The 25,294-nt window shown below is 50.8% G+C and overlaps 1 protein-coding gene and 1 pseudogene across 1 annotated transcript; one reads left to right on the top strand and one right to left on the bottom strand.

Annotated features, from left to right (window-relative positions):
- Positions 1 to 12,981: 12,981 nt before the first annotated feature.
- On the bottom strand, positions 12,982 to 16,923 carry LOC149438192 (uncharacterized; annotated as a pseudogene).
- Positions 16,924 to 19,354: 2,431 nt separating this feature from the next.
- On the top strand, positions 19,355 to 20,305 carry LOC149438191 (olfactory receptor 52Z1-like). The gene has a single exon (XM_089660141.1). It carries the CDS (start codon positions 19,355 to 19,357, stop codon positions 20,303 to 20,305), a length of 951 nt encoding a protein of 316 aa, XP_089516267.1.
- The last annotated feature ends 4,989 nt before the right edge of the window (positions 20,306 to 25,294 follow it).

Raw genomic sequence — 25,294 nt, 5'->3', positions numbered from 1 at the left:
ACACTGAGTGGAGGCCAGTGGAGGGATTGGCAGAGGGGGGTGGTGGACACTGAGTGGAGGCCAGTGGAGGGAATGACAGAGGGGGGTGGAGGACACTGAGTGGAGGCCAGTGGAGGGATTGGCAGAGAGGGGTGGAGGACACTGAGTGGAGGCCAGTGGAGGGATTGGCAGAGAGGGGTGGAGGACACTGAGTGGAGGCCAGTGGAGGGATTGGCAGAGAGGGGTGGAGGACACTGAGTGGAGGCCAGTGGAGGGATTGGCAGAGAGGGGTGGAGGACACTGAGTGGAGGCCAGTGGAGGGATTGGCAGAGGGGGGTGGCGGAAACAGATTGGTTGGTGAGGTGAATGAGTCTGGCAGCCGTATTCAGGATGGACTGAAGAGGAGATAGCCAGCGGCGAGGCAGGCCAGTGAGGAGGGAGTTGCAGTAGTCGAGTCGTAATATGATGAGGGAGTGGATGAGTTGCTTAGTGGTTTCTGGGGTTAGGAATGTGCGGATTTTGGCAATGTTGCGGAGGTGGAGTCTGCATGTTGCGGAGGTGGAGTCTGCATGTTGTGGAGGTGGAGTCTGCATGTTGCGGAGGTGGAGTCTGCATGAGTTTGTTAAAGATTGGACTTGGGGCTGGAAGGATAGGTTGGAGTCCAGAAAGACAACAAGTACTCTGGCCTGCGGGGCGGGTTTGATGGTGGCGTTGTTGGACGTGATGGAGAAGTCATGGGGGGTGGGGTCCGGGCTGGGGGGGGAAGACTAGGAGCTCGGTTTTGGAGAGGTTCAGTTTAAGGAAGTTGAGTGACATCCAGTCTGATATGTCGCTCAGTGGGCAGGTGATTCGGGTGGAGACTGAAGGGGTGAGGCGAGGGGTCCAGAGATAGATTTTTGTGTCGTCGGCATAGAGGTGGTAGGTGTAGATGGAGAAGAGAAGGGGCCTGAGGACGGAGCCTTGAGGGACCCCAACAGAGAGGGGGAGTGAGGGGGGAGGTGGTAGCATTATAGGTAACGCTGAAAGAGCGTTGTGACAGGTAGGATGAGAGCCAGGAGAGGGCAGAATCTCTGAGGCCGAGGGAGTGTAGTTTTTTGAGGAGGAGGGGGTGGTCGACTGTGTCAAAGGCCGCAGAGAGGTCAAGGAGTAGGAGCACTGAATAGTGGCCATTAGCTTTGGCGGTTAGAAGGTTGTTGGAGAGTTTGAGTAAGGCAGTTTCGGTGGAGTGTAGGGGACGGAAGCCGGACTGTAGGGGATCGAGGAGGTTGTTGTCAGTGAGGTGAGAGCTTAGGCTATTGTAGACTAAGCGTTCTAGGAGTTTAGATGTAAATGGCAGCAGGGAGATGGGTCTGAGGTTGTTCGGGTCGTTGGGGTCCAGGGAGGGCTTTTTAAGTATGGGGGTGATGTGTGCATGCTTCAGAGGGGAGGGGAATGCGGAAGAGAGGGAGAGATTAAAGATGTGGGTGAGGGAGCATAGGATGGAGGGGGAGGGAGGTCGTAGGAGTTGTGAGGGGACAGGGTCAAAGGGGCAGGTGGTGAGGCAGGTGTCAGTAAAGACCTTGGTGACCTCCTCGATGGTAGTAAGGTCGAAGGTGTGGAGTGTGGAGGGGGTTTCAGTGTGAGGAATGTTGGGTGGGGTGGAGGTCAGAGCAGTGGTGGGGCCGTGGGAGAAGGGTGATGAGAGGGTAGCTGTTGATTTAGTCACGGACTGAATCGTCCGGTGCTTATCTGTTCCTGTCCTAATTTATGACGCTAGCTTTGGAATGTGCGCACATTGGAAGGGACTCACGCTGACACACAAGTTCAGTCTATGAACACTTCTAGTTTATTATAATGAGAAAGTGAACTTATATATGCAGAATGATGCGAGAGTCATGTGACAACAGCATAAGCATTATATTAGTCTTTGATTGGTCATTTCCACATGAAAACAATCTCCGTCATGGTATAGGTGTGATCTTCTTCCAGGCCTTATCTCATAGAGAAGAAAAACATTCCTTTGTTTCCCAAATCACACGGTGGGAGGGGGTCTGTGTGTGTGAGCAGACATTTCTTAAGCAAGGATTTCTTATAGTACCACAAAGCCCAGCAGGCAAAAAATATTCACACAACATATGTATTAAAGTATAAAAGTAAATATTTATAAAACTTATAGAAATAGCGTATATATATATATATTCAATAGGAAACGAAATAGGCATTTTACCAAATCCATCACAGTCCCCCCTTAAAATGACTATTTTCCTCTGTCCCTATAAGACCTCGCTCATCTGTCCCTATAAGACCTCGCTCATCTGTCCCTATAAGACCTCGCTCATCTGTCCCTATAAGACCTCGCTCATCTGTCCCTATAAGACCTCGCTCATCTGTCCCTATAAGACCTCGCTCATCTGTCCCTATAAGACCTCGCTCATCTGTCCTTATGTACCTTGGAACTCTTTTATGCTGCACGTTAGACAGGTGATGACTATTTCATCCCCCCCCCTTGCCACAGACTTTGTACATAAGGAAGTCAGATGCTATCCCTACAAAATTGTGAGATTACTATTGGCGGGGAGGGACCGTAATGGGGTATAAGGTTTTTCTTCATCTATCATATGGAGATCCTCTTGCTCCTGGTTCAGGAAGATAGGTGTTCTGTTGTCTACAGCTTTGCTCATCAATTTCCTCACACATGGTATAACACAGCATACAACCAGGACCAGGAGAATCAGAATTATTAGTACAGTCACCCCTATTTGGACAAGTATCTTCTGCCACCCACTCATCCAACTGAAATATTGATCCCACAAGTCTGTGATCCCTGAATTCTTTTTTCAACTCAACTGACAGATCTTCCAATTTCTTCATAGACAGAGTAACCTTACCATTCGGGCCAGTATTGTCAGGAATATATGTACAACATGTTCCGGTTCCTTCTATCATTTTACAGACACCTCCTTTTTCTGCTAAAATCATGTCCAGAGCCATCCTATTCTGGAATGTCATGTAGGATGTAGGGGCTAGCTGGTCAACGATTCCTTGGAGGGCATCTCTGGTGTAATTCACAAACCTCTGTTGGTTCTAGTATATGTAATTTATCTAATCTACATTTTTATTAACAGTTATCATGGGAATCAGGGATTCGAAGCCTGCTTTACTTGGTCTCTGGCTTTAAATTTATTAGGCACCCCCCTTGGGACTCCAATGGCATCTATATACACATGTGGGTCAAAACTGCCAGAAGGAGCTTTTCGTTTCCTCCTACGGCCAGGCGTTGGGTCAGGGGTATTCTCTGCTAGGATGTGGAGAGGCATAATGGCCTTTACAAGGGCACACTCACCAGTCCAAATCCCTTCCAATCTGGTTCTAATCTTTTGGTCCCCAGTAATCATCCATGACACATATGTATACCTGGTCACTACTATCGGAACATGCTCGTTGTGTCAAGATCATATGGATCATGGTCATAGCACCACATGGGATCTATACTACAGAAATCAAAGGTGAAAATAGCTACATGAGTGTTGGATGAGTTGTACCAAAATATAGTGGTGTCACCTATTTCGGTGATATCCACCTGTTGAGCCTCTGTCAGACTCATTAGAAAAAGGATATACAACATAGTTGTCATGGTGTAGATGACGCCTTTCCCTCAGGGTTCGGGACTTTCTTGCAGTGGGAGGCGTGTATCCAAGTGTTCTTCCTGGCCACCTTGTCAGAAGGGGATGTGGTCAGCAGAACTTGGAATGGACCATCATATCTTGGCTCAAGGGAATGTTTCCTCATAAATGTCTTTACTAATACCCAATCTCCGGGTAATAGGCTGTGAGTTCCTGTATCTGACTCAGAATCTGGAATGGAGAAAACACTTGGACATAGATACGGGTTAATTCACGTGATAATACAGTCACATAATCAGTTAACACATCAAATTGTAATTGCAACTGTTGTGGAAAATAACCAAGTCTGGGGGCTGAGCTAAACAAAATCTCATAAGGGGATAGGGAGTGTTCTCTCTTGGTGTGTATCTGACACTAAATAGGGCAATAAGCAGACTGTCTGGCCAACTCATGCCAGTCTCTTGGGCTACTTTTAGCATTCTGGCTTTCAGAGTGCCATTCATTCTTTCTGCTTTTCCACTACTTTGGGGGTGATAGGGGGTATGGAACGCCAGAGTGACTCCTAATGCCGCCCATATTTCTTTGGTTACTGAAGCTGTGAAGGCTGGGCCCTGGTCATTCTCTATCACCTCTGGAAGCCCATATCTGCATACAACCTCAGTGGGGAGTTTCTTCGCAGTTGTTTTAGCAGTCCTGTTAGTTACAGCAAAGGCCTCTGGCCAACTGGAAAACATGTCCAACACCACTAGGGTGTACTCAGCCCGCCCACTCTTTGGCATCTGGATATGGTCAATTTGTATCCTATGAAAAGGGTATAGGGGTTTGGCCAAGTGTTTCTGTGGTGTCTTCTCTGTGAGTCCCGAATAACATTTTGCACAGATGGCACATGTTTTGCAAAAATTATTTGTCAGTGTGGTAATTCCAGGCGCTATATAGTACTTGTTGATGACAGAGTTCATGAGGCTCTTTGACAGATGGGCTGCTCCGTGTGCCCACTGGACCACAGCTGGAAACATATTCTTGGGTAAACAAAGCCTCTTGTTGCACTCAAACAGACCGTCTTTGAGAATAGCTCCTCTCCGTCTCCAGCTTTCTTTTTCTTCTGGACTTGCTGCTTCTTGGAGTTCCTTGAGGTAGTTTCTGTCCACAGGTAAGGTCTGTAAGGTGAATATTGGTTCCCACTCTCCGGTCACCTCTCCTTCCATTTCTGGTGGTCCCATGGTCGCTCGTTTTGCCGCCAAATCTGCCAGATTATTGCCTTTGGCTTCTGAGGAGTTTAATTTCCCATGAGCTTTTACCTTCAGAATATCCACTTGAATGGGTAGAAGGAGTGCTTCCAGCAGTCGTCCAATGGCTGCTCCATGTCTTATGGACGTACCTGCCGCAGTCATAAATCCTCTTGCCTTCCATATGGGTCCAAAGTCATGAGCCATCCCAAAGGCATATCTGGAGTCTGTGTAGATATTGGCCCTTTTTCCTTCCGCCATCTGGCATGCTGTTGTAAGTGCTTGAAGTTCAGCTCCCTGTGCAGATATTGCTGGCGATAGGGCTCTTGCCTGTAGGACTGTGTCTTCAGTAGTGACCGCAAATCCTGTATAATATTTGCCTCCTTTATCTGCATATCTGGAACCATCAACAAACAAGGTGAAGTCTGGATCCTGCAGAGGTGTTTCACTCACTGTGGGGAGATGGAAGGTTTCCATTTTCATCACTTCAAGACAATTATGAGGCTCAGTGGCTCCATCATCCTCTCCACTTTCTGCATTACCTTCATTACCCCCCTCAGCAATTGGGAGGAGAGTGGCCGGATTCAGGGTTTGGCAACGTAGGAGAGTGACGTTATCAGGAAGGTGGAGGGAACACTGTAGTCTAAGATGTCTCGCTGTGGACAAATGTTTAGGTTGGACTTGGTTTAAAATGGCAGCAATGGCATACGGTGCCAGAAGAACAAGTTCATGTCCCAGTACGATATCAGAGGTCTTATCCAGCAGAGCTGGAGCAGCGAAAACTGCACGCAGACACAAGGGTGCTCCTCTAGCCACTGGGTCCAAACAGCATGAGTAGTAGCCTACGGATCGTAGGCAGTCTCCGTGGGACTGGGCCAATACTCCTGTGCCATGGCCTTGGCGTTCAGACATGAACAGTTTGAAAAAAATTTCTCGTAGTCTGGTAGACCTAGGGCTGGGGCTGAAGAAAATAAGCATTTTAGAGTTGGAGTCGGCCTCTTCGGACAGATGGAAGGGCTCAGACTTGAGAGCATCGTAGAATGGTTGCATAAAACAAGAAACATCATGAATCCATGACCTACAGTAGGATATGAGGCCAAGAAAGGCGTGGAGTGGCTTCTGGCCTAACGGCAGTGGCAAGTTCTGGATGGCCTTAACTCTTTCCTCCGTAAGATGCCTTGTTCCATGTGAGAGGCAGTGGCCCAAGAACACGACTGTTGTAGAGCACCATTGCAACTTCAGTTTAGAGGCCTTACAGCCTTGGTGTGCCAAGTAACATAGTAAACTCTCTGAGGCGTCTTCAGCCGTGGGCAGGTCATCAGCACAGAGGAAAAGTCATCCACATATTGAAGAAGGACCACTGCCGAATGTTCCTTTTGCCACGTGCCCAGTATGGTGGTCATGGCTTTGGCAAACTGACTCAGGGAATTTTGCGCCCCCTTGTGGCATAACTGCCCAGGTGTATTGCTGCCCCTCATGGATAAAAAACGAAGAAGTATCTGCAGGAAGGATACAAGTGAACGCTGAAGAATGCATTTGCCAGGTCCACCACGGTGAAATACTTTGCTGTTGGAGGTACCCCTGTGTGGGGATTTGGAACGATAGGCGTCTCTAAGACAGTGGCTTCATTCACTGCTCGGAGGTCCGGTATCATCCTGTACTTCTCTGGTTCTCCTTTGGGTGTCTTCTTTTTTTATCGGGAACAAAAGTGTATTACATGGAGAGGTACAAGGTATGAGTGCACCATTTGCCACAAGGGACTTGACCTGCTTCAAAATGGCCTTGGATTGAGCTGGTTTCAGTGGGTACTGTGGTTTCCTGGGTAGGGGAGCTCCAGGCTTCAGTTCCACCATAATTGGGGGTACCTTTTAAACGTCCAATATCTTCGGGTCCTGTGGACCATAGACAACTTGGGATTCTGCTCAGCACATCCGGTGCCACGTAGAATGTACCATTGACTTGGAAATCCGGACACACTGGGTAGAGGCGGCTCACTCGAGGCCAGTTGTCTAATTTGGTGTACCAATATGGCCACCTCCAGGAAGTGTACTGGGCTGGGCAGGAAGGGACAAAGCAGGTGCAGCAAGATGGCTGCCATCAAGAAGTGCACTGGGCTGGGCAGGACTGTTCCTGGCCTCCTTTGTTCTGGATTCTATCATCATAGGGCGGTGGTTTTAGCACACTTCCATTTTCAATTTTATGATACACATACATTATACAATCGCCATTTTATTGAATTTCTTCCAACCATCCTTCTTTATGCAACGCTTTTGCAGTTTTTTTTTTTTTTACCAAGCTTCTGTCACGTTCAGCAAACCTTTATCACATAACATTCCTCTCTGTTCCTACAATGATTTATGCCAGTCCTGACCTTCAGCTTACAAACTTTCGCTACTTTAGATAACTTTTTAACTGCTTCACTTCCTTCACAATATTATTATTATTATATTATACAGTATTTATAAAGCGCCAATAGTTGGCTCAGCGCTGTACATTACAAAGGGGGACAGAACATGTGACAGAACAATACCAATACAATGTGATACATGAGGGGATCGAGGGCCCTGATCCTGGGAGCTTACAATCTAGGAGGGAGGGGATGGTGGTACAGGAGGAGATAGCTGTGGGGGATGGAGTGGTAGGAAGAGTGGAGGAGGTCGGCAAGTTAGCAGGGGGTGGGGTAGGCTTCCCTGAAGAGATGGGTTTTCAGGGTGCGCCTAAAGGAGAGGAGAGTAGGTGATAATCTGATGGGTTGGGGCAGGGAGTTCCAGAGGATGGGTGACACCCTGGAGAAGTCCTGGAGGCGGGCATGGGAGGAGGAGACCAGGGAACTAGAGAGGAGGAGGTCTTGTGAGGAGCGGAGTGTGCGTGCTGGGTGGTACTTGGATATTAGGTCAGTGATGTAGTTCGGGGCAGTATGGTGGACGGCTTTGTATGTCAGTGTTAGGATTTTAAATTTGATCCGTTGCGCAATCGGAAGTCAGTGGAGGGATTGGTAGAGGGGGGTGGAGGACACTGAGTGGAGGCCAGTGGAGGGATTGGCAGAGAGGGGTGGAGGACACTGAGTGGAGGCCAGTAGAGGGATTGGCAGAGAGGGGTGGAGGACACTGAATGGAGGCCAGTGGAGGGATTGGCAGAGGGGGGTGGCGGAAACGGAGCGGTTGGAAAGGTGAATGAGTCTGGCAGCCGTATTCAGGATGGACTGAAGCGGGGATAGCCAGCGGCGAGGCAGGCCAGTGAGGAGGGAGTTTCAGTAGTCGAGTCGTGATATGATGAGGGAGTGAATGAGCTGCTTAGCGGTTTCTGGGGTTAGGAACGTGCATATTTTGGCGATGTTGCGGAGGTGGAGTCTGCATGTTGCGGAGGTGGAGTCTGTATGTTGCGGAGGCGGAGTCTGCATGTTGCAGAGGTGGAGTCTGCATGTTGCGGAGGTGGAGTCTGCACGAGTTTGTTAAAGATTGGACTTGGGGCTGGAAGGATAGGTTGGAGTCCAGAATGACACCAAGTACTCTGGCCTGCAGAGCGGGTTTGATATTGGCGTTGTTGGATGTGATGGAGAAGTCAATGGGGGGTGGTGTCCGGGCTGGGGGGAAGACAAGGAGCTCGGTTTTGGAGAGATTCAGTTTAAGGAAGTGGAGTGACATCCAGTCTGATATGTCGCTCAGTAGGTGTGTGATTTGGGCGGAGACCGAGGGGGTGAGGTGGGGGGTGGAGACTGAGGGGGTGAGGTGGGGGGTTGAGAGATAGATTTGTGTGTCGTTGGCATAGAGGTGGTAGTTGAAGCCGTGAGACTGTATGAGTTGGCCGAGGGAGGAGGTGTAGATGGAGAAGAGAAGGGGCCCAAGGACAGAGCCTTGAGGGACCCCAACAGAGAGGGGGAGTGAGGGGGAGGTGGTAGCATTATAGGTAACGCTGAAAGAGCGCTGCGATAGGTAGGATGAGAGCCAGGAGAGAGCAGAATCTCTGAGGTCGAAGGAGTGTAGTATTTTGAGGAGGAGGGGGTGGTGGACTGTGTTGAAGGCCGCAGAGAGGTCAATATGACATGCCAGTAATCCTTTTCAATATTTAACACATTAATGGTACATAAACAGTTTTTTTTCCTGTAGCAATACCTGTTCTGTCCACTGCTCTTCGTGGATAACTTTGGCTACATTATACCAAGCTTCCGCTGTCTTCAGCAAATATTTGTCAACTAAGACATCTTTCTTCTCTTTTTTTTTTTTTTAAACCTCCTTATCTTTAATTCCACATACTTTTCCTCTCCTCTCTCTGCAACCAGGTCACATGGTAACATTCCTTTCTAGGGGTCTTATCAGCGTCTGACCCATCTCCTCCCCCCTTCTCTGTCCTTCCTAACAGGAATCTAAGATACTTCACAGGCTGCTGTCCAGACTTTCCTTAACCCTTAACAAACCCCAACCTTCTGTTATAAACGGCAAACATTAACTCACAGACACACATTTAGGACATAACATAGCAGTCTATCTTGGTGGGCCATGAGTACAGATCATTGAGTAACTCTACGTAACCCACACACACACGGTCGGAGAGAGTAGAGAGCTGAAGGTGGAGAAGAGTCGGCGAGGATTGGAGGAGAGGGCCTTGATGAGGGTCAGGAAGTAGACTTGTTTGGCTGCATGGAGGGAGGAGGTGTAGGTGTGGAAGGCAGATTTGTAGCGGGTGAAGGCTTGGTGGGATTTGGTTTTGCGCCATAGTCGCTCCAGGGCACGACTGTGTCGTTTGAGGGTTTTGGTGTGATCAGTCTGCCAGGGCGGGAGCGGTCGGGGTCTGATGTTGCGTGTGGTTAAAGGCGCTAGTGAGTCACGGGCTGTTGACAGAGTGTTGTTGTAGGCAGTCATAGCCAAGTCGGGGCAGGACAGGGGGAGGATGCGGTCATGGACTTGATCAGCTGCAGAGTGGAGGGAGGCAGGGTTCAGGTTGCGGAGGTTACGGCTGGTAGTAGTTTGACATTTGGAGGGGTAAGCGTTGGAGGATGAGGAGACAGAGAAGGTGATAAGGTTGTGGTCATAGAGAGGGAACGGGGTGTTAGTGAGGTTGTGGGGAGCGCAGAGATGGGAGAAGACAAGGTCAAGGATATTTCCGTTGGAGAGGGTGGTGGATTGTATGCACTGTGCGAGTGCGAAGGAGGTGGTTAAGTGGAGGAGATGGGATGTAGCCGGGTTTTCGAGGTTGACATGGATGCTGAAATCCCCAAGGATGATGGTGGGTAGCTCGGAGGAGAGAAAGAAGGGTAGTCAGGAGGAAAAGTCATCAAGGAAGCGGGATACGGGTCCAGGAGGCCAGTAGATTAAGGCAACCTTCAGGGGGGTTGGGGAGAATAGTTGGATGCAGTGGGCCTCGAAGGAGGAGAAGGATAGAGAGAGGAGGTTTGGGAGGACTTGGAAGGTGCTCTGCGGTGACAGGAGCAGACCAACCCCACCACTTTTACGACCGTTGGGTCTGGGTGAGTGGGTCCAGATGAGATTACCATAGGAGAGTGCAGCAGGGGAGGTAGAGTCAGTGGCTTGGATCCAGGTTTCCGTGATCGCTAGGAGGTTGAGGGAGCGGGAAACAAAGAGGTTGTGGATGGCCGCTGGAGAAGACAGGGTGGTTGGGCCGGCTCTATCATGCTGTAGGGGATCTGGACCGACTCCATCATGCAGTGGGGGATCTGGGCCGATTCCATCATGCGGTGGGGGATCTGGGCCAACTGCCCAGCATCCCTGGGATATCCAGGTGGCGACTGTAGTCTCCTCCACTTTGACTTGATGACCAGTGTTTGCAAAGTAAGGCTGACATCCTCCTGTCCCAATGCCAGACCCTTTTCTGGGGTTGTGTCAGTGGAGACCAAAGTCCCATCCACGGACATCAGCTCAAGCTGCAGTTGTGAGGTGCCGATTGCATCCTTTTCCTGTAGCTGCTGCGGTGCTGATTGTTGTGGGCAGAGGTCAACCACACCATGTCCTGATGCCAGCTCTTCTGCGGGAGGCGTGCTGGCTGGTTCCTCCTCAGCAGAGAAGTCAATCAAATCCCCAGTCTCTGGAACTGGTGTCCGGGGATAGGGGTTCACCATCTCCTGTCCATGGAACTCAGAAGATGTTACCAGTGCTGGGCAGAGCTCAGTAGTGTTTGACCCTATTTACAGGTCGTCTGCTGGTTCCTCCTCAGCAGAGAAGTCTATCAAATCCCCAGTCTCTTGAATTTCCAGTGCCGATTCTTGGGCATGCTGCTGAACATGTTTTAGCAGTTGCCTGTATGCCCTTTCCAGATGCTGTCCTTTCATCAGCAGGTATTCCAGATCTGGTTCAAGCTCTGAGACCCCTGTGAGACCGAACATAGCCTCTCTGTCTTCTCACAACTCCTCCAGGGTAGGTTCTCCTTCATCACCAAACACAAAATGATCTGTAAGGCTCTCCCACAGCAATCCAGGGCCACAAAAGTCATATCCCTCAGGAGAGCATTCTGTTGTCACCCCTAAATATTCCTGCTCTGCGTACCATTGCAGAGCCCGATATCCGTTTTCCAGCTCTATCTCCTGCTGGACCAGCCTGTCCAACTCAGTCACCCATTGCTCCTGGGGTCGCTCTCTCAGGAATGGCATCAGTAACGTCCGATGGTCCCTGGCCCGTTCCCCTGGGGTTGGATAGCACTTGCCCTTGTACATACCAGCAACCTGGAGGGTTCCCCTCCAAAGCACCTCCCAAATCCACTGCCTGAGCTCCAGGTACTCATCCGCAGACACAGTCCTGGGGTATGTTTCAATAACAGTCTGCAGCAGCCCCGGGAACTCTGATGTCAGGTCCATATCTCCACTGGGGTGACCGACGTCTACTTTCCTGATCTTGGATCCCGGAGGTGGTTTGGATGTGTTCACAGCCAGGAAGCACAATTCCACCGCTGCCACCAATGTAACGGAACTGGACGCCAACTGCACTAGGGTATTTCCGTTGGACTCCCGCTTCCCTGTCCGAACACCGACCACGGACACCACCGCTGATCATACAAGAAATAGACAGCATCAGGCTTCTTAAGACAGGAAGTGAACTGCCACAAACACAAGATATATACACAGGGCAGGGAAATACACCCAGGAACAGGAAACACATCAGCAGGCCGTCCCATCAGGGGGAAGGGCTGCCGGAAACACCCCCCACCAAACCAAGACACACAATAGAACAATGGGATACACCAGGTGGCAGTAGACAATACAGGAACACATACATCCCATAATAGTTTGCTGGCAAGCAAGACACACAATAGAACAATGGAACAACCACATGGCAGTAAACAATGAACAACCCCCACACCCCACCTATACATGTCCACATAATATTAGGACAGATCACCCTGCACCCCTAACAGGCACAGGGTGACTTACACATAAGAGGAACATGGGGAGCTGAGACAGGGGTCTCCCCACCTCTCCAAAGGGGGCTGTGTTCCATAGGCCCCCCACCCAAAGTCACTCCCGTCACAACATATGTAAAGCTGCCCTTAGACCTGAGAAGGAAGCCATGTGTGAAAACACAAATGGACAAGCTTTAAAAGTTGTGCACATTCAGACATCCCTCAGTGACTTACTATGATCCCATTCAGTCAAATCTCAAATTTTGTTGAAAGCCTTCCCAGAAGAGTGGAGGATGATATAGCCATAAGGGGAATCCTACTCCATAAAGACATGGATGACCAGTTTGGTCTGAAGGAACTCAAGTGTCCTGCACAGAACCTGGACCTCAACCTGCTGAACACCTTTGGGATGAATTGGTGACGTCATTGGAAGGCCGGGTCTTCTCATCCAACATCAGTAGTTGACCTACAAATGCTCTTTTTGCTGACACAAATTCTCACAGATGTAATCCAAAATTTTGTGGAAAGACTTCCCAGAGGAGTAGAACCAGCTCCATAAATTTGAATGTTCTGCACAGAGCTCTGACCTCAAGTCTACCACTCAGCCCCAACCACCATTGGGATGAACTGGAAAATCTTCTTCAAACCGTCCCAGAAGAGTGAAGGCTGCTAAAGCCTGGAGGGTGCCCACTCCATGTTAACGGGCATGGTTTTACGATGGGATATCCAGCAAGCTGTGAGCCCCGACCTCAACCTTACTGAACACCTTTGGGATGAATTGGAGTGCTGATTCTGAGCAAAGTCTTATCCAGCATCACTACCTGACCCTACAAATGGGCACAGGTTCCCACAGGCACCTTCCGAAATCTTGTCAAAAGTCTTCCCAGAAGAGAGGAGGATGTTACAGCTTGGGTTGGGGGGACTCCATATTGATGTCCATGGGATGGGGGGACTCCATTATAATATCCATGGGAGGTGAGGGGAGTCCATATTAATGTCCATGAGGGAGACTCCATATTAATGGCCTTAAGGCAGGGAAACTCCAAATTAATAGCTATGGGAGGGGGGTGGGGCAGACTCCATATTAATGGCCATGGGGGTGGGGGACTCCATATAAATGTCCATGGGAGGTGAGGGAACTCCTTATTAATGGCTGACCATGGGGTGGGGGAATCCATATTATTGGTCATGAGGGCAACTCCATATTAATAGCCATAGGGGGACACACCATGTTATAACCTATAGGATGGGGGCACTCCATATCAATGTTTATGGGATGGGGTGGGGGAATCCATATTATTGGTCATGAGGGGAACTCCATATTAATAGGATGGGGGGACTCCATATCAATGTTCATTGAGTCAGGGGACTGTATATTTATGTCTATGGGGGGACTCCATATGAATGTCCATGGGAGGTGGGGGGACTCCATATTAATGTCCATGGGAGGTGGGGGGGGACTCCATATTAATGGCCATGGGGTTGGGGGACTCCATATAAATGTCCATGGGAGGTAAGGGAACTCCTTATTAATGGCTGACCATGGGGTGGGGGAATCCATATTATTGGTCATGAGGGCAACTCCATATTAATAGCCATAGGGGGGACACCATGTTATAACCTATAGGATGGGGGCACTCCATATCAATGTTCATGGGAGGTGGGGGGACTCCATAATAATGGCTGATCATGGGGTGGGGGAATCCATATTATTAGTCATGAGGGGAACTCCATATTAATAGGATGGGGGGACTCCATATCAATGTTCATGGGGTCAGGGGACTGTATATTGATGTCTATGGGGGGACTCCATATTAATGTCCATGGGAGGTGGGGGGGACTCCATATTAATGGCCATGGGATGGAGTAGGGGGGACTCCATATTAATGGCCATGGGGTGGAGTGGGGGAGGGACTCCATATTAATGGCCATGGGGTGGAGTGGGGGGGACTTTCATATTAATGGCCATGGGGTGGAGTGGGGGGGCTCCATATTAATGGCCATGGGGAGGAGTGGGGGGGACTCCATATTAATGGCAATGGGGTGGAGTGGGGGGACTCCATATTAATGGCCATGGGGTGGAGTGGGGGGGGACTCCATATTAATGGCCATGGGGTGGAGTGGGGGGGGGGACTCCATATTAATGGCCATGGGGTGGAGTGGGGGGACCCCATAATAATGGCCATGGGGTGGAGTGGGGGGACTCCATATTAATGGCAATGGGGTGGAGTGGGGGGGACTCCATATTAATGGCCATGGGGTGGAGTGGGGGGGCTCCATATTAATGGCCATGGGGAGGAGTGGGGGGGGGGACTCCATATTAATGGCAATGGGGTGGAGTGGGGGGACTCCATATTAATGGCCATGGGGTGGAGTGGGGGGGACCCCATATTAATGGCCATGGGGTGGAGTGGGGGGACTCCATATTAATGGCCATGGGGTGGAGTGGGGGGACTCCATATTAATGGCCATGGGGTGGAGTGGGGGGACTCCATATTAATGGCCATGGGGTGGAGTGGGGGGACCCCATATTAATGGCCATGGGGTGGAGTGGGGGGGACTCCATATTAATGGCCATGGGGTGGGTTGGGGGGGATTAATTGCCATGGGGTGAAGTGGGGGGGGGACTCCATATTAATGGCCATGGGGTGGAGTGGGGGGGGGACTCCATATTAATGGCCATGGGGTGGGTTGGGGGGGATTAATTGCCATGGGGTGAAGTGTGGGGGGGGGACTCCATATTAATGGCCATGGGGTGGGTTGGGGGGGATTAATTGCCATGGGGTGAAGTGGGGGGGACTCCATATTAATGGCCATGGGCTCACTGTGTTTCCCGGAACTCGATCCGCTTCCTCAGGAGCCGTCACAATATTTATTCACATAATGATCTAAACAAAAGAAGACCGAAGCGATCGATCCGACTTCTTCACCATAAATCGTTGTTTTTGGTGCGTTTCAATGTGTAATCCTAACCATTCGGGGGGGGGATCTGGGAAGACCTGGGCTCAGAGGAAGTAGGTGGATCAACGCTGGCTGTCAGGCTGAGGACCTCTAGTGACAGGAGAGGAGTACTGCGGGGGGGGTTTTCATTATAATACAGAGAATCTCGTGTTTTACTATTTTATTTATGGAGTTTAATTTTGCTTTTTTTTTTTTTTTTCGCTTTCATTTTTCCGATCCGCTAAAATCCAACGTCGTTTATTGCCGCAAATCCGTCGTTTAATGACCGCACGCGGAGTACAAGAGAAGGAATAATAATTATTTTAGTTTTGGGATTTTGTGAATATTTGCAGGAATGGAAAAATCTATAAAAAGGATGAGGTGTCGGGGGAGGGGAGGGGAGCGGGGGATCTCTGGGAGGGAGCGGAGGACTAATGAGCTCTGAGATGTCGGGAGTCCTCCCGGGAACATCCGATATTTCATAAAAAGTGGCAGAGAATCTGCTGAGCACAATGTCGGGAAAATCTACAGCCACTGAGAACCCCGAATCATCGCTGTGTGAACCCCGAATCATCGCTGCGTGAACCCCGAATCATCGCTGCGTGAACCCCGAATCATCGCTACATGAACCCCGAATCATCACTGCATGAACCCCGAATCATCGCTACATGAACCCCGAATCATCGCTACATGAACCCCGAATCATCACTGCGTGAACCCCGAATCATCGCTGTGTGAACCCCGAATCATCGCTGCGTGAACCCCGAATCATCGCTGTGTGAACCCCGAATCATCGCTGCGTGAACCCCGAATCATCGCTACATGAACCCCGAATCATCACTGCGTGAACCCCGAATCATCGCTGTGTGAACCCCGAATCATCGCTGCGTGAACCCCGAATCATCGCTACATGAACCCCGAATCATCGCTGCGTGAACCCCGAATCATCGCTACATGAACCCCGAATCATCGCTGCATGAACCCCGAATCATCGCTGTGTGAACCCCGAATCATCGCTGTGTGAACCCCAAATCATCGCTGCGTGAACCCCCGAATCATCGCTGTGTGAACCCCGAATCATCACTGCATGAACCCCGAATCATCACTGCGTGAACCCCGAATCATCGCTACGTGAACCCCGAATCATCGCTGCATAAACCCAGAATGATCGCTGCGTGAACCCCGAATCATCGCTACGTGAACCCCAAATCATCGCTGCGTGAACCCCGAATCATCGCTACGTGAACCCCGAATCATCGCTGCGTGAACCCCGAATCATCGCTGCGTGAACCCCGAATCATCGCTGCGTGAACCCCGAATCATCGCTACATGAACCCCGAATCATCGCTGCATAAACCCCGAATCATCGCTGTGTGAACCCAGAATCATCGCTACATGAACCCCGAATCATCGCTGCATAAACCCCGAATCATCGCTGCATGAACCCCGAATCATCGCTGCATGAACCCCGAATCATCGCTGCATAAACCCCGAATCATCGCTGCATGAACCCAGAATCATCGCTACATGAACCCCGAATCATCGCTGCATAAACCCCGAATCATCGCTGCATGAACCCCGAATCATCGCTGCATGAACCCCGAATCATCGCTGCATAAACCCCGAATCATCGCTGCGTGAACCCCGAATCATCGCTGCGTGAACCCCGAATCATCGCTACATGAACCCCAAATCATCGCTGCATAAACCCCGAATCATCGCTGCGTGAACCCCGAATCATCGCTACGTGAACCCCGAATCATCGCTGCATAAACCCAGAATGATCGCTGCGTAAACCCCGAATCATCGCTGCGTGAACCCTGAATCATCGCTACGTGAACCCCAAATCATCGCAACGTGAACCCCGAATCATCGCTGCGTGAACCCCGAATCATCGCCGTGTGAACCCCTAATCATCGCTGCATGAACCCCTAATCATCGCTGCATGAACCCCTAATCATCGCTGCATGAACCCCGAATCATCACTGCGTTAAACCCAAATCATCGCTATGTGAACCCCGAATCATCGCTGCGTGAACCCCGAATCATCGCTGTGTGAACCCCGAATCCTCGCTGCATGAACCCCGAATCATCGCTACGTGAACCCCGAATCATCACTACGTGAACCTCGAATCATCGCTGTGTGAACCCCGAATGTATCCCGAATCATCACTACATGAACCCCAAATCATCACTGTGTGAACCCCGAATCATCGCTACATGAACCTCGAATCATCGCTACATGAACCCCGAATCATCGCTGTGTGAACCCCGAATCATCGCTACGTGAACCTCGAATCATCGCTGTGTGAACCCCGAATGTATCCCGAATCATCACTACATGAACCCCAAATCATCGCTGTGTGAACCCCGAATCATCGCTACATGAACCTCGAATCATCGATACATGAACCCCGAATGTATCCCGAATCATCGCAGCATGAACCCAGAATCATCACTACGTGAACCCCGAATGAACCCTGAATCATCACTACGTGAACCCTGAAACGCAGGAGAGAGGTGAGCGCCCCCACCTGTACATATTTGATGCACCCCGATCATCATTATCAATGATACACCACTCCTTATGTATAGCTCTGACATATACAGCAGTGTTGTACAGAGATCACTGAGCCACTCCCATCAGTGATGTAATGGGGACTCTGATGGGGACTCTAATGGGGACCTGAATGTAAGGGGGACCCTGATGTAAAGGGGGACTCTGTGGAGGACACCTGATGTAAGGGGATTCTGTGGTGGAGACACCTGATGCAAGGGGGCACTCTGATGAGGACTCTGATGTAAGGAGGCACTCTGATGAGGACCATGATGTAAGGAGAACTCTTAGGAGGACCCTGATGTAGGGGGGAATTTTGGTGCGGACCCTGATGTAAGGGGGGCTCTGAGGAGGACCTTGCTTTAAGGGGGACTCTAATGGAGACCCTGGTGTAAAGGGGGACTCTGAGGAGGACACTGTGATGGGGTCCCGGGTTAAAGGGTGGACTGTGATGGGGCAGCTCCTGCAAGTTCCATACAGGTGTTACAGACTCTGTAGGAGCTGCATGGAGTTTGTTCCTGTGGGCAGTCCCCATTGGTGCAGAGGGCAGTCCTGACGTCATGGAGCGACATACAGCTCAGAATAAACTACAAGCGATCGATGAGCACACACTGTTCACTCACCTCAGTCCCCGCCCCCGAGGAGCTCACCATCTACTGCCCCTCTCATACACACACTGTTCACTCACCTCAGTCCCCGCCCCCGAGGAGTTCACCATCTAATGCCCGTCTCATACACACACTGTTCACTCACCTCAGTCCCCGCCCCCGAGGAGTTCACCATCTAATGCCCGTCTCATACACACACTGTTCACTCACCTCAGTCCCCGCCCCCGAGGAGCTCACCATCTAATGCCCCTCTCATACACACACTGTTCACTCACCTCAGTCCCCGCCCCCGAGGAGCTCACCATCTAATGCCCCTCTCATACACACACTGTTCACTCACCTCAGCCCCCGAGGAGCTCACCATCTAATGCCCCTCTCATATACATACTGTCACTCACCTCAGTCCCAGCCCCCAAGGAGCTCACCATCTAATGCCCCTCTCATACACATACTAGGACAGAAGTCACCCCACTAGCATGTCTGTGGATTGTGGGAAGAACCCCACACAAGCACAGGTTGAACATGCAGACTCCATGCAGACATTGTCCTGGCAGGTTATTGAACCAATGACTCCAAGTAGAAATGTTCACCACTGGGCCCCTTTGTTGCCTAGATAGGTCACACGGCTTTAGCTGGAGGTCTCTTCCTGTTGGCCAGTCTTGTTGGTAATGGCAGAGCCTTCCTATGAACACCAGAAGTAGGCAGTGACTCCAGGATCCGAAGTTGAGGGTTTTACTCAGGGGCGTGTCCTACCAGCACCACCCAATCACACCCACCAAGGGCAGGGCTGCTCCCCTCCTTCACTTCACATCTGAATGACTAAGAATCCCCAAACATGGGATGTTTCCTTGAAGCAGAGACCCTGGAGAATGAAAGGGGGGCATCTGATGCTCTTCATCCTAACCAGAAGGTTCTGTAATATTAGTCCTGGATTTGGGACTGACACCATCAGGCTTGCTGGGCTTGTAGTCCTCGTTGTGGTCATCTCAGCAGGCAATAACTTGGTTGCCGTGGTATGGGGTGGGGTGGGGCTTCACTCCATCTAACATCTTCATCTTTCTTTGCAGGCAGTTCTTAGACGCGGATTATGTGGTTATGGAAGTCCTCCACTTCAACCAGACCTTTGACTCCTCCCACACCAGCTTCTTCCTTTTTGGGTTCCCTGAGTTTGCCGAATCCCGGGAACTCCTCATCATTCCGTTCCTGTCTGTCTACGTGGCCATACTCTCCGGGAACTGTCTCCTCATCTACCGGATCTGGGTGGAAAAGACCCTCCAGTCCATGATGTACACCCTGATCTCTCTCCTCTTCGTGGTAAACCTCTCTTGTACAAACACCATCATGCCTCCATTTCTGGTGAGCTTGGTCTTCAGCGAGTACCAGATCTCCCTGGGCGGTTGCCTGGTGCAGATGTTCTTCATCTACCTATCAGTGGTTATGGAGTCAGCAGTGGTTCTGCTGATGGCCTTTGATCGGCATGTGGCAATCTGTAGACCTCTTCGCTACCATGAGATCATGACCAACCAGCTCCTGGGACAGCTGGTCCTCGTTTGTGTGATCAGGAGCGTTGTCTTTGTGTGCCCCATAGTCGCGTCTGTTTCCAAGGTCCAGTTCTGCGGCTCCAACGTCATCCTGGGTTTTGCCTGTGAAAATATGGTGCTCCTGAAGCTAGGCTGTGGAGACATCTCCAGGATGCACATCACCGGGCTGGTGGTCAGGGTCCTTGTCTCCGGACTGGACGGGAGTCTCATCCTCATCTCGTACTTGGACATTCTCCGTACGACGATGAAGACGGTGAAAGGACAAGCTATAAGGAAGGCCTTGCACACGTGTAGCACGCACCTGATGGTGGCCATACTCATCTACACTTGTGGCTTCTTGTCATCCATTGTATACCGGATGGGCACAGCCGTTCCGGCCAACGGGCAAAACCTTGTCAGCGCCATCTACTTCCTCTTCCCCGCCACTGTTAACCCAATCATCTACGGGCTGAGAGTGAAGGAGATACGGATCTGCTTGGTGAGAGCTTATTGGCCAATCCAATAAACACCATACAAAGTGCTGAATCTGTCCTCAGCAGAAGAAACTCATCGAGGAATAACTGAGAAATAGTTACGAGGCCTAAAGAGACTTTTCAGGGCAATGTGGACAATGACCTTTGTAGCCCACCACCCAACACGCTTCTCTGCAGATCCCAACTCTTGTTTGCTCCATTGCCATGGATGGGGGGAGCTCATGTCCTCCAAGGATGTAGAGGCCTCAGCACAGGCACAGGCCTCAGCGGCCAATTACCAAGACGCAACCCTGTCCCCCCCCCCGAGGAGGACAATGTCATCAGCCCCATGTAAGCTTTGACACTATCCAACATGGAAGTTACACAAGGTTCGTGTTTGTGATAAGGGCTGCAGGACCAGGACTGTCTGGGATGGTTCCACCAATGGATTCCCCAGAAGAAACCACTCCGCCCACTAAAGTCTCTCTATAACTGGTGGTGAGGAATTGGCTTTCAATGGATCTCCTTGAGTTTCCAACTCTGCCAGTATCTTGTGGACTTTATGAGGGAGCCTCAATCTCATTGTTGGATTTTCATTTAGTTTAGGTCATGGTCCAAGTTTCTGGAGATCAGGACTGTCTGGGTTGGTTCCACCATTGGATTCCCCAGAAGAAACCACTCCGCCCACTAAAGTCTCTCCATAACTGGTGGTGAGGAATTGGCTTTCAATGGATCTCCTTGAGTTTCCAACTCTGCCGATCTCTTGTGGACTTTATGAGGGAGCCTCAATCTCATTGTTGGATTTTCATTTAGTTTAGGTCATGGTCCAAGTTTCTGGAGATCAGGACTGTCTGGGTTGGTTCCACCATTGGATTCCCCAGAAGAAACCACTCCGCCCACTAAAGTCTCTCCATAACTGGTGGTGAGGAATTGGCTTTCAATGGATCTCCTTGAGTTTCCAACTCTGCCGATCTCTTGTGGACTTTATGAGGGAGCCTCAATCTCATTGTTGGATTTTCATTTAGTTTAGGTCATGGTCCAAGTTTCTGGAGATCAGGACTGTCTGGGATGGTTCCACCATTGGATTCCCCAGAAGAAACCACTCCGCCCACTAAAGTCTCTCCATAACTGGTGGTGAGGAATTGGCTTTCAATGGATCTCCTTGAGTTTCCAACTCTGCCGATCTCTTGTGGACTTCATAGTAGCAAAAATTATAGATATTATATTCAAAAAAAGGAAACAATATTTTTTTGAAAATCTGTCTGCCCCGCCCTCCCCCTCCCCCCTCCTCCCCCCTACAAATAAAATGATACTTTTGTATTGTGTGTGATATCTGTATTACTTCATTACAATTTATATTAGAAAATTATTTAAAAGATATTATATAGAATTTTTTTTTCCACCTTCCCCATCCCCCCTCCCAACACAAATCCACCTTCCCCCATCCCCCCTCCCAACACAAATCCACCTTCCCCCATCTCCCCTCCCAACACAAATCCACCTTCCCCCATCCCCCCTCCCAACACAAATCCACCTTCCCGATCCCCCCTCCCAACACAAATCCACCTTCCCCAATCCCCCCTCCCAACACAAATCCACCTTCCCCCATCCCCCCTCCCAACACAAATCCACCTTCCCCATCCCCCCTCCCAACACAAGTCCACCTTCCCCCATCCCCCCTCCCAACACAAATCCACCTTCCCCCATCCCCCCTCCCAACACAAATCCACCTTCCCCATCCCCCTTCCCAACACAAATCCAACTTCCCTTATCCCCCCTCCCAACACAGATCCACCTTCCCCCATTCCCCCTCCCAACACAAATCCACCAAATCACAACGTCTAGCACCCCTTCTAAATTTCCTCTCCTAGAACAATTCACACCCCCTACTGCCCCACAATTTCCCCCTCCCGACACGAATCCCCCCCAATCTCCTCAAGGTGCCCCCACCTCACGATACCACAGTTCCCCTCCTCCCCACCCCTTCTCCCGGCCCTGCTCACAATTGCCATTAGGGGGTTTGTAGCTGAACGTAGTGAGGGTGTCACGGAGCAAAATGCAGTGACACCACTTTGTGCCCCTGTTGGGTAGCCCAGGAGTGTCTATTGCTTGGTGAGGGCCCCTCCAGAATCCTGTGACTGGATGAAGAAGAAACAGCAGACACACCCATGAGGATGTCACTCTGGTCATTCTCCTCCTGTCAGCAGGCTTCCTGTGTTAGACTGATGTCTGGTGACAGATCTCTCCTCCTGTGAGCTCGGAGATATGCCACAGTTGTCTTGTGCAGTAAGTGCCAATCCCCTGTAGTTATTTTATTCATGGAGGCGTGTCCACTTCCCACTAAGCTCCACCCATGAGGTGCCCAAAACTTCTGTGGTATATGTGGAGCAGCAGCCAGGAGCACCAGACGGCTTCATTGGAAGGAACCAAGAAAATTTATTTCACTCCTGAAAATGCTGGCTGCCTGGCTCTAAAGGTGTGGAACAAGCATGCAGCCAGTGAAAGCAGAGACCGCCCAATGGTGGCCCTGATGCTTGCTATTGCTGCACACATATGGTTTGTGTGGTGATCCCGGGACAGAGGGCCAAGAGGTGGGACATCTATGGGTCTTCCTATCCCACCAGTGACATCTGCAGGATGGGAGGTGGGGCGGACTGACCAGTTGGAAACTCGGGCACTGCCCGAGGGCCCGGGGTCAGTAGGGGGCCCCATGAGATGCCCCTGGTACCTTTTTCATAGGCTTTTTTGATCCCCTATTGCCCGGCGGCCCCATGAGTTGTCAGTTCGCCCCTGATGGGAGGTTACGAAGACCAGCACATCACTCCATTCCCATCAGTTCCCCGAGGAGCTGACAATCTACCGGCTCTGAGAGTCATTTAGAGAGGAAGCCGGTCCTTGTCCGTCTATCATGGCCGTCCCTGGAGTCCCCGGAGTCCCCATCATCCACTTCTCTGGAATGTACGTCTATCATGGCCGTCCCTGAAGTCCTCGGAGTCCCCATCATTCACTTCTCTGGAATGTACGCCTATCATGGCCGTCCCCGGAGTCCCCATCATCCACTTCTCTGGAATGTACGCCTATCATGGCCATCCCCGGAGTCCCCATCATCCACTTCTCTGGAATGTACGTCTATCATGGCCGTCCCCGGAGTCCCCATCATCCACTTCTCTGGAATGTACGTCTATCATGGCCGTCCCCGAAGTCCTCATCATCCACTTCTCTGGAATGTACGTCTATCATGGCTGTCCCCGGAGTCCCCATCATCCTCTTCTCTGGAATGTACGTCTATCATGGCCGTCCCCGGAGTCCCCATCATCCACTTCTCTGGAATGTACGTCTATCATGGCCGTCCCCGGAGTCCCCATCATCCACTTCTCTGGAATGTACATCTATCATGGCCATCCCTGAAGTCCCCATCATCCACTTCTCTGGAATGTACGTCTATCATGGCTGTCCCTGAAGTCCCCGGAGTCCCCATCATGCAATCCTCTGGAAGAGTTGATGACATTAATGAGCTCCGCCTGGAATGGCTCGTTAATTATCAGCGAGTGCCGCCATTGGATATCGGGGAAGTTACCGAGACGACCTCTCTGGAGGGATCCACATCTGTATAAAATGACCGATCGTCTGAGAGACATCACAGCCAGGAGAGGGCAGAGGATGAGACAGAGCTCTGCAGAACAGAGGTGAGAGAAGGACTACATGGTGGATGAGTGGGTAGATGAACCAGGGCAGGAGGGAGGTGAGATGAGTACATGGTGGAACAGTGGGTAGATGAACCAGGGCAGGAGGGAGGTGAGATGAGTACATGGTGGATCAGTGGGTAGATGAACCAGGGCAGGAGGGAGGTGAGATGAGTACATGGTGGAACAGTGGGTAGATGAACCAGGGCAGGAGGGAGGTGAGATGAGTACATGGTGGATCAGTGGGTAGATGAACCAGGGCAGGAGGGAGGTGAGATGAGTACATGGTGGATCAGTGGGTAGATGAACCAGGGCAGGAGGGAGGTGAGATGAGTTCATGGTGGAACAGTGGGTAGATGAACCATGGCAGAATGGAGGTGAGAGAAGGACTACATGGTGGATCAGTGGGTAGATGAACCATGGCAGGATGGAGATGAGATATGGAGTTCATGGTGGATGAGTGGGTAGATGAACCATGGCAGGAGGGAGGTGAGATGAGTACATGGTGGAACAGGGAGTATGTGAACCATGGCAGGAGGGAGGTGAGATGAGTACATGGTGGAACAGTGGGTAGATGAACCATGGCAGGAGGGAGGTGAGATGAGGACATGGTGGATGAGTGGGTAGCTGAACCATGCCAGGAGGGAGGTCAAATGAGGACATGGTGGATGAGTGGGTAGATGAACCATGGCAGGAGGGAGGTGAGATGAGGACATGGTGGATGAGTGGGTAGATGAACCATGGCAGGAGGGAGGTGAGATGAGTACATGGTGGAACAGTGGGTAGATGAACCATGGCAGGAGGGAGGTGAGATGAGTACATGGTGGAACAGTGGGTAGATGAACCAGGGCAGGAGGGAGGTGAGATGAGTACATGGTGGAACAGTGGGTAGATGAACCATGGCAGGAGGGAGGTGAGATGAGTACATGGTGGAACAGGGAGTATGTGAACCATGGCAGGAGGGAGGTGAGATGAGTACATGGTGGAACAGTGGGTAGATGAACCAGGGCAGGAGGGAGGTGAGATGAGTACATGGTGGAACAGTGGGTAGATGAACCAGGGCAGGAGGGAGGTGAGATGAGTACATGGTGGAACAGTAGGTAGGTGAACCATGGCAGGTGGGAGGTGAGATGAGTACATGGTGGATGAGTGGGTAGCTGAACCATGGCAGGAGGGAGGTGAGATGAGGACATGGTGGATGAGTGGGTAGCTGAACCATGGCAGGAGGGAGGTGAGATGAGGACATGGTGGATGAGTGGGTAGATGAACCATGGCAGGAGGGAGGTGAGATGAGTACATGGTGGAACAGTAGGTAGGTGAACCGTGGCAGGAGGGAGGTGAGATGAGTACATGGTGGAA

This window comes from Staurois parvus, unplaced genomic scaffold (genome assembly GCF_062004578.1).
Source record: "Staurois parvus isolate SC_StPar_1 unplaced genomic scaffold, SC_StPar_1.0 ptg001207l, whole genome shotgun sequence".
Lineage (NCBI taxonomy): Eukaryota > Metazoa > Chordata > Amphibia > Anura > Ranidae > Staurois > Staurois parvus.
This window is presented reverse-complemented; position numbering and strand designations above follow the sequence as displayed.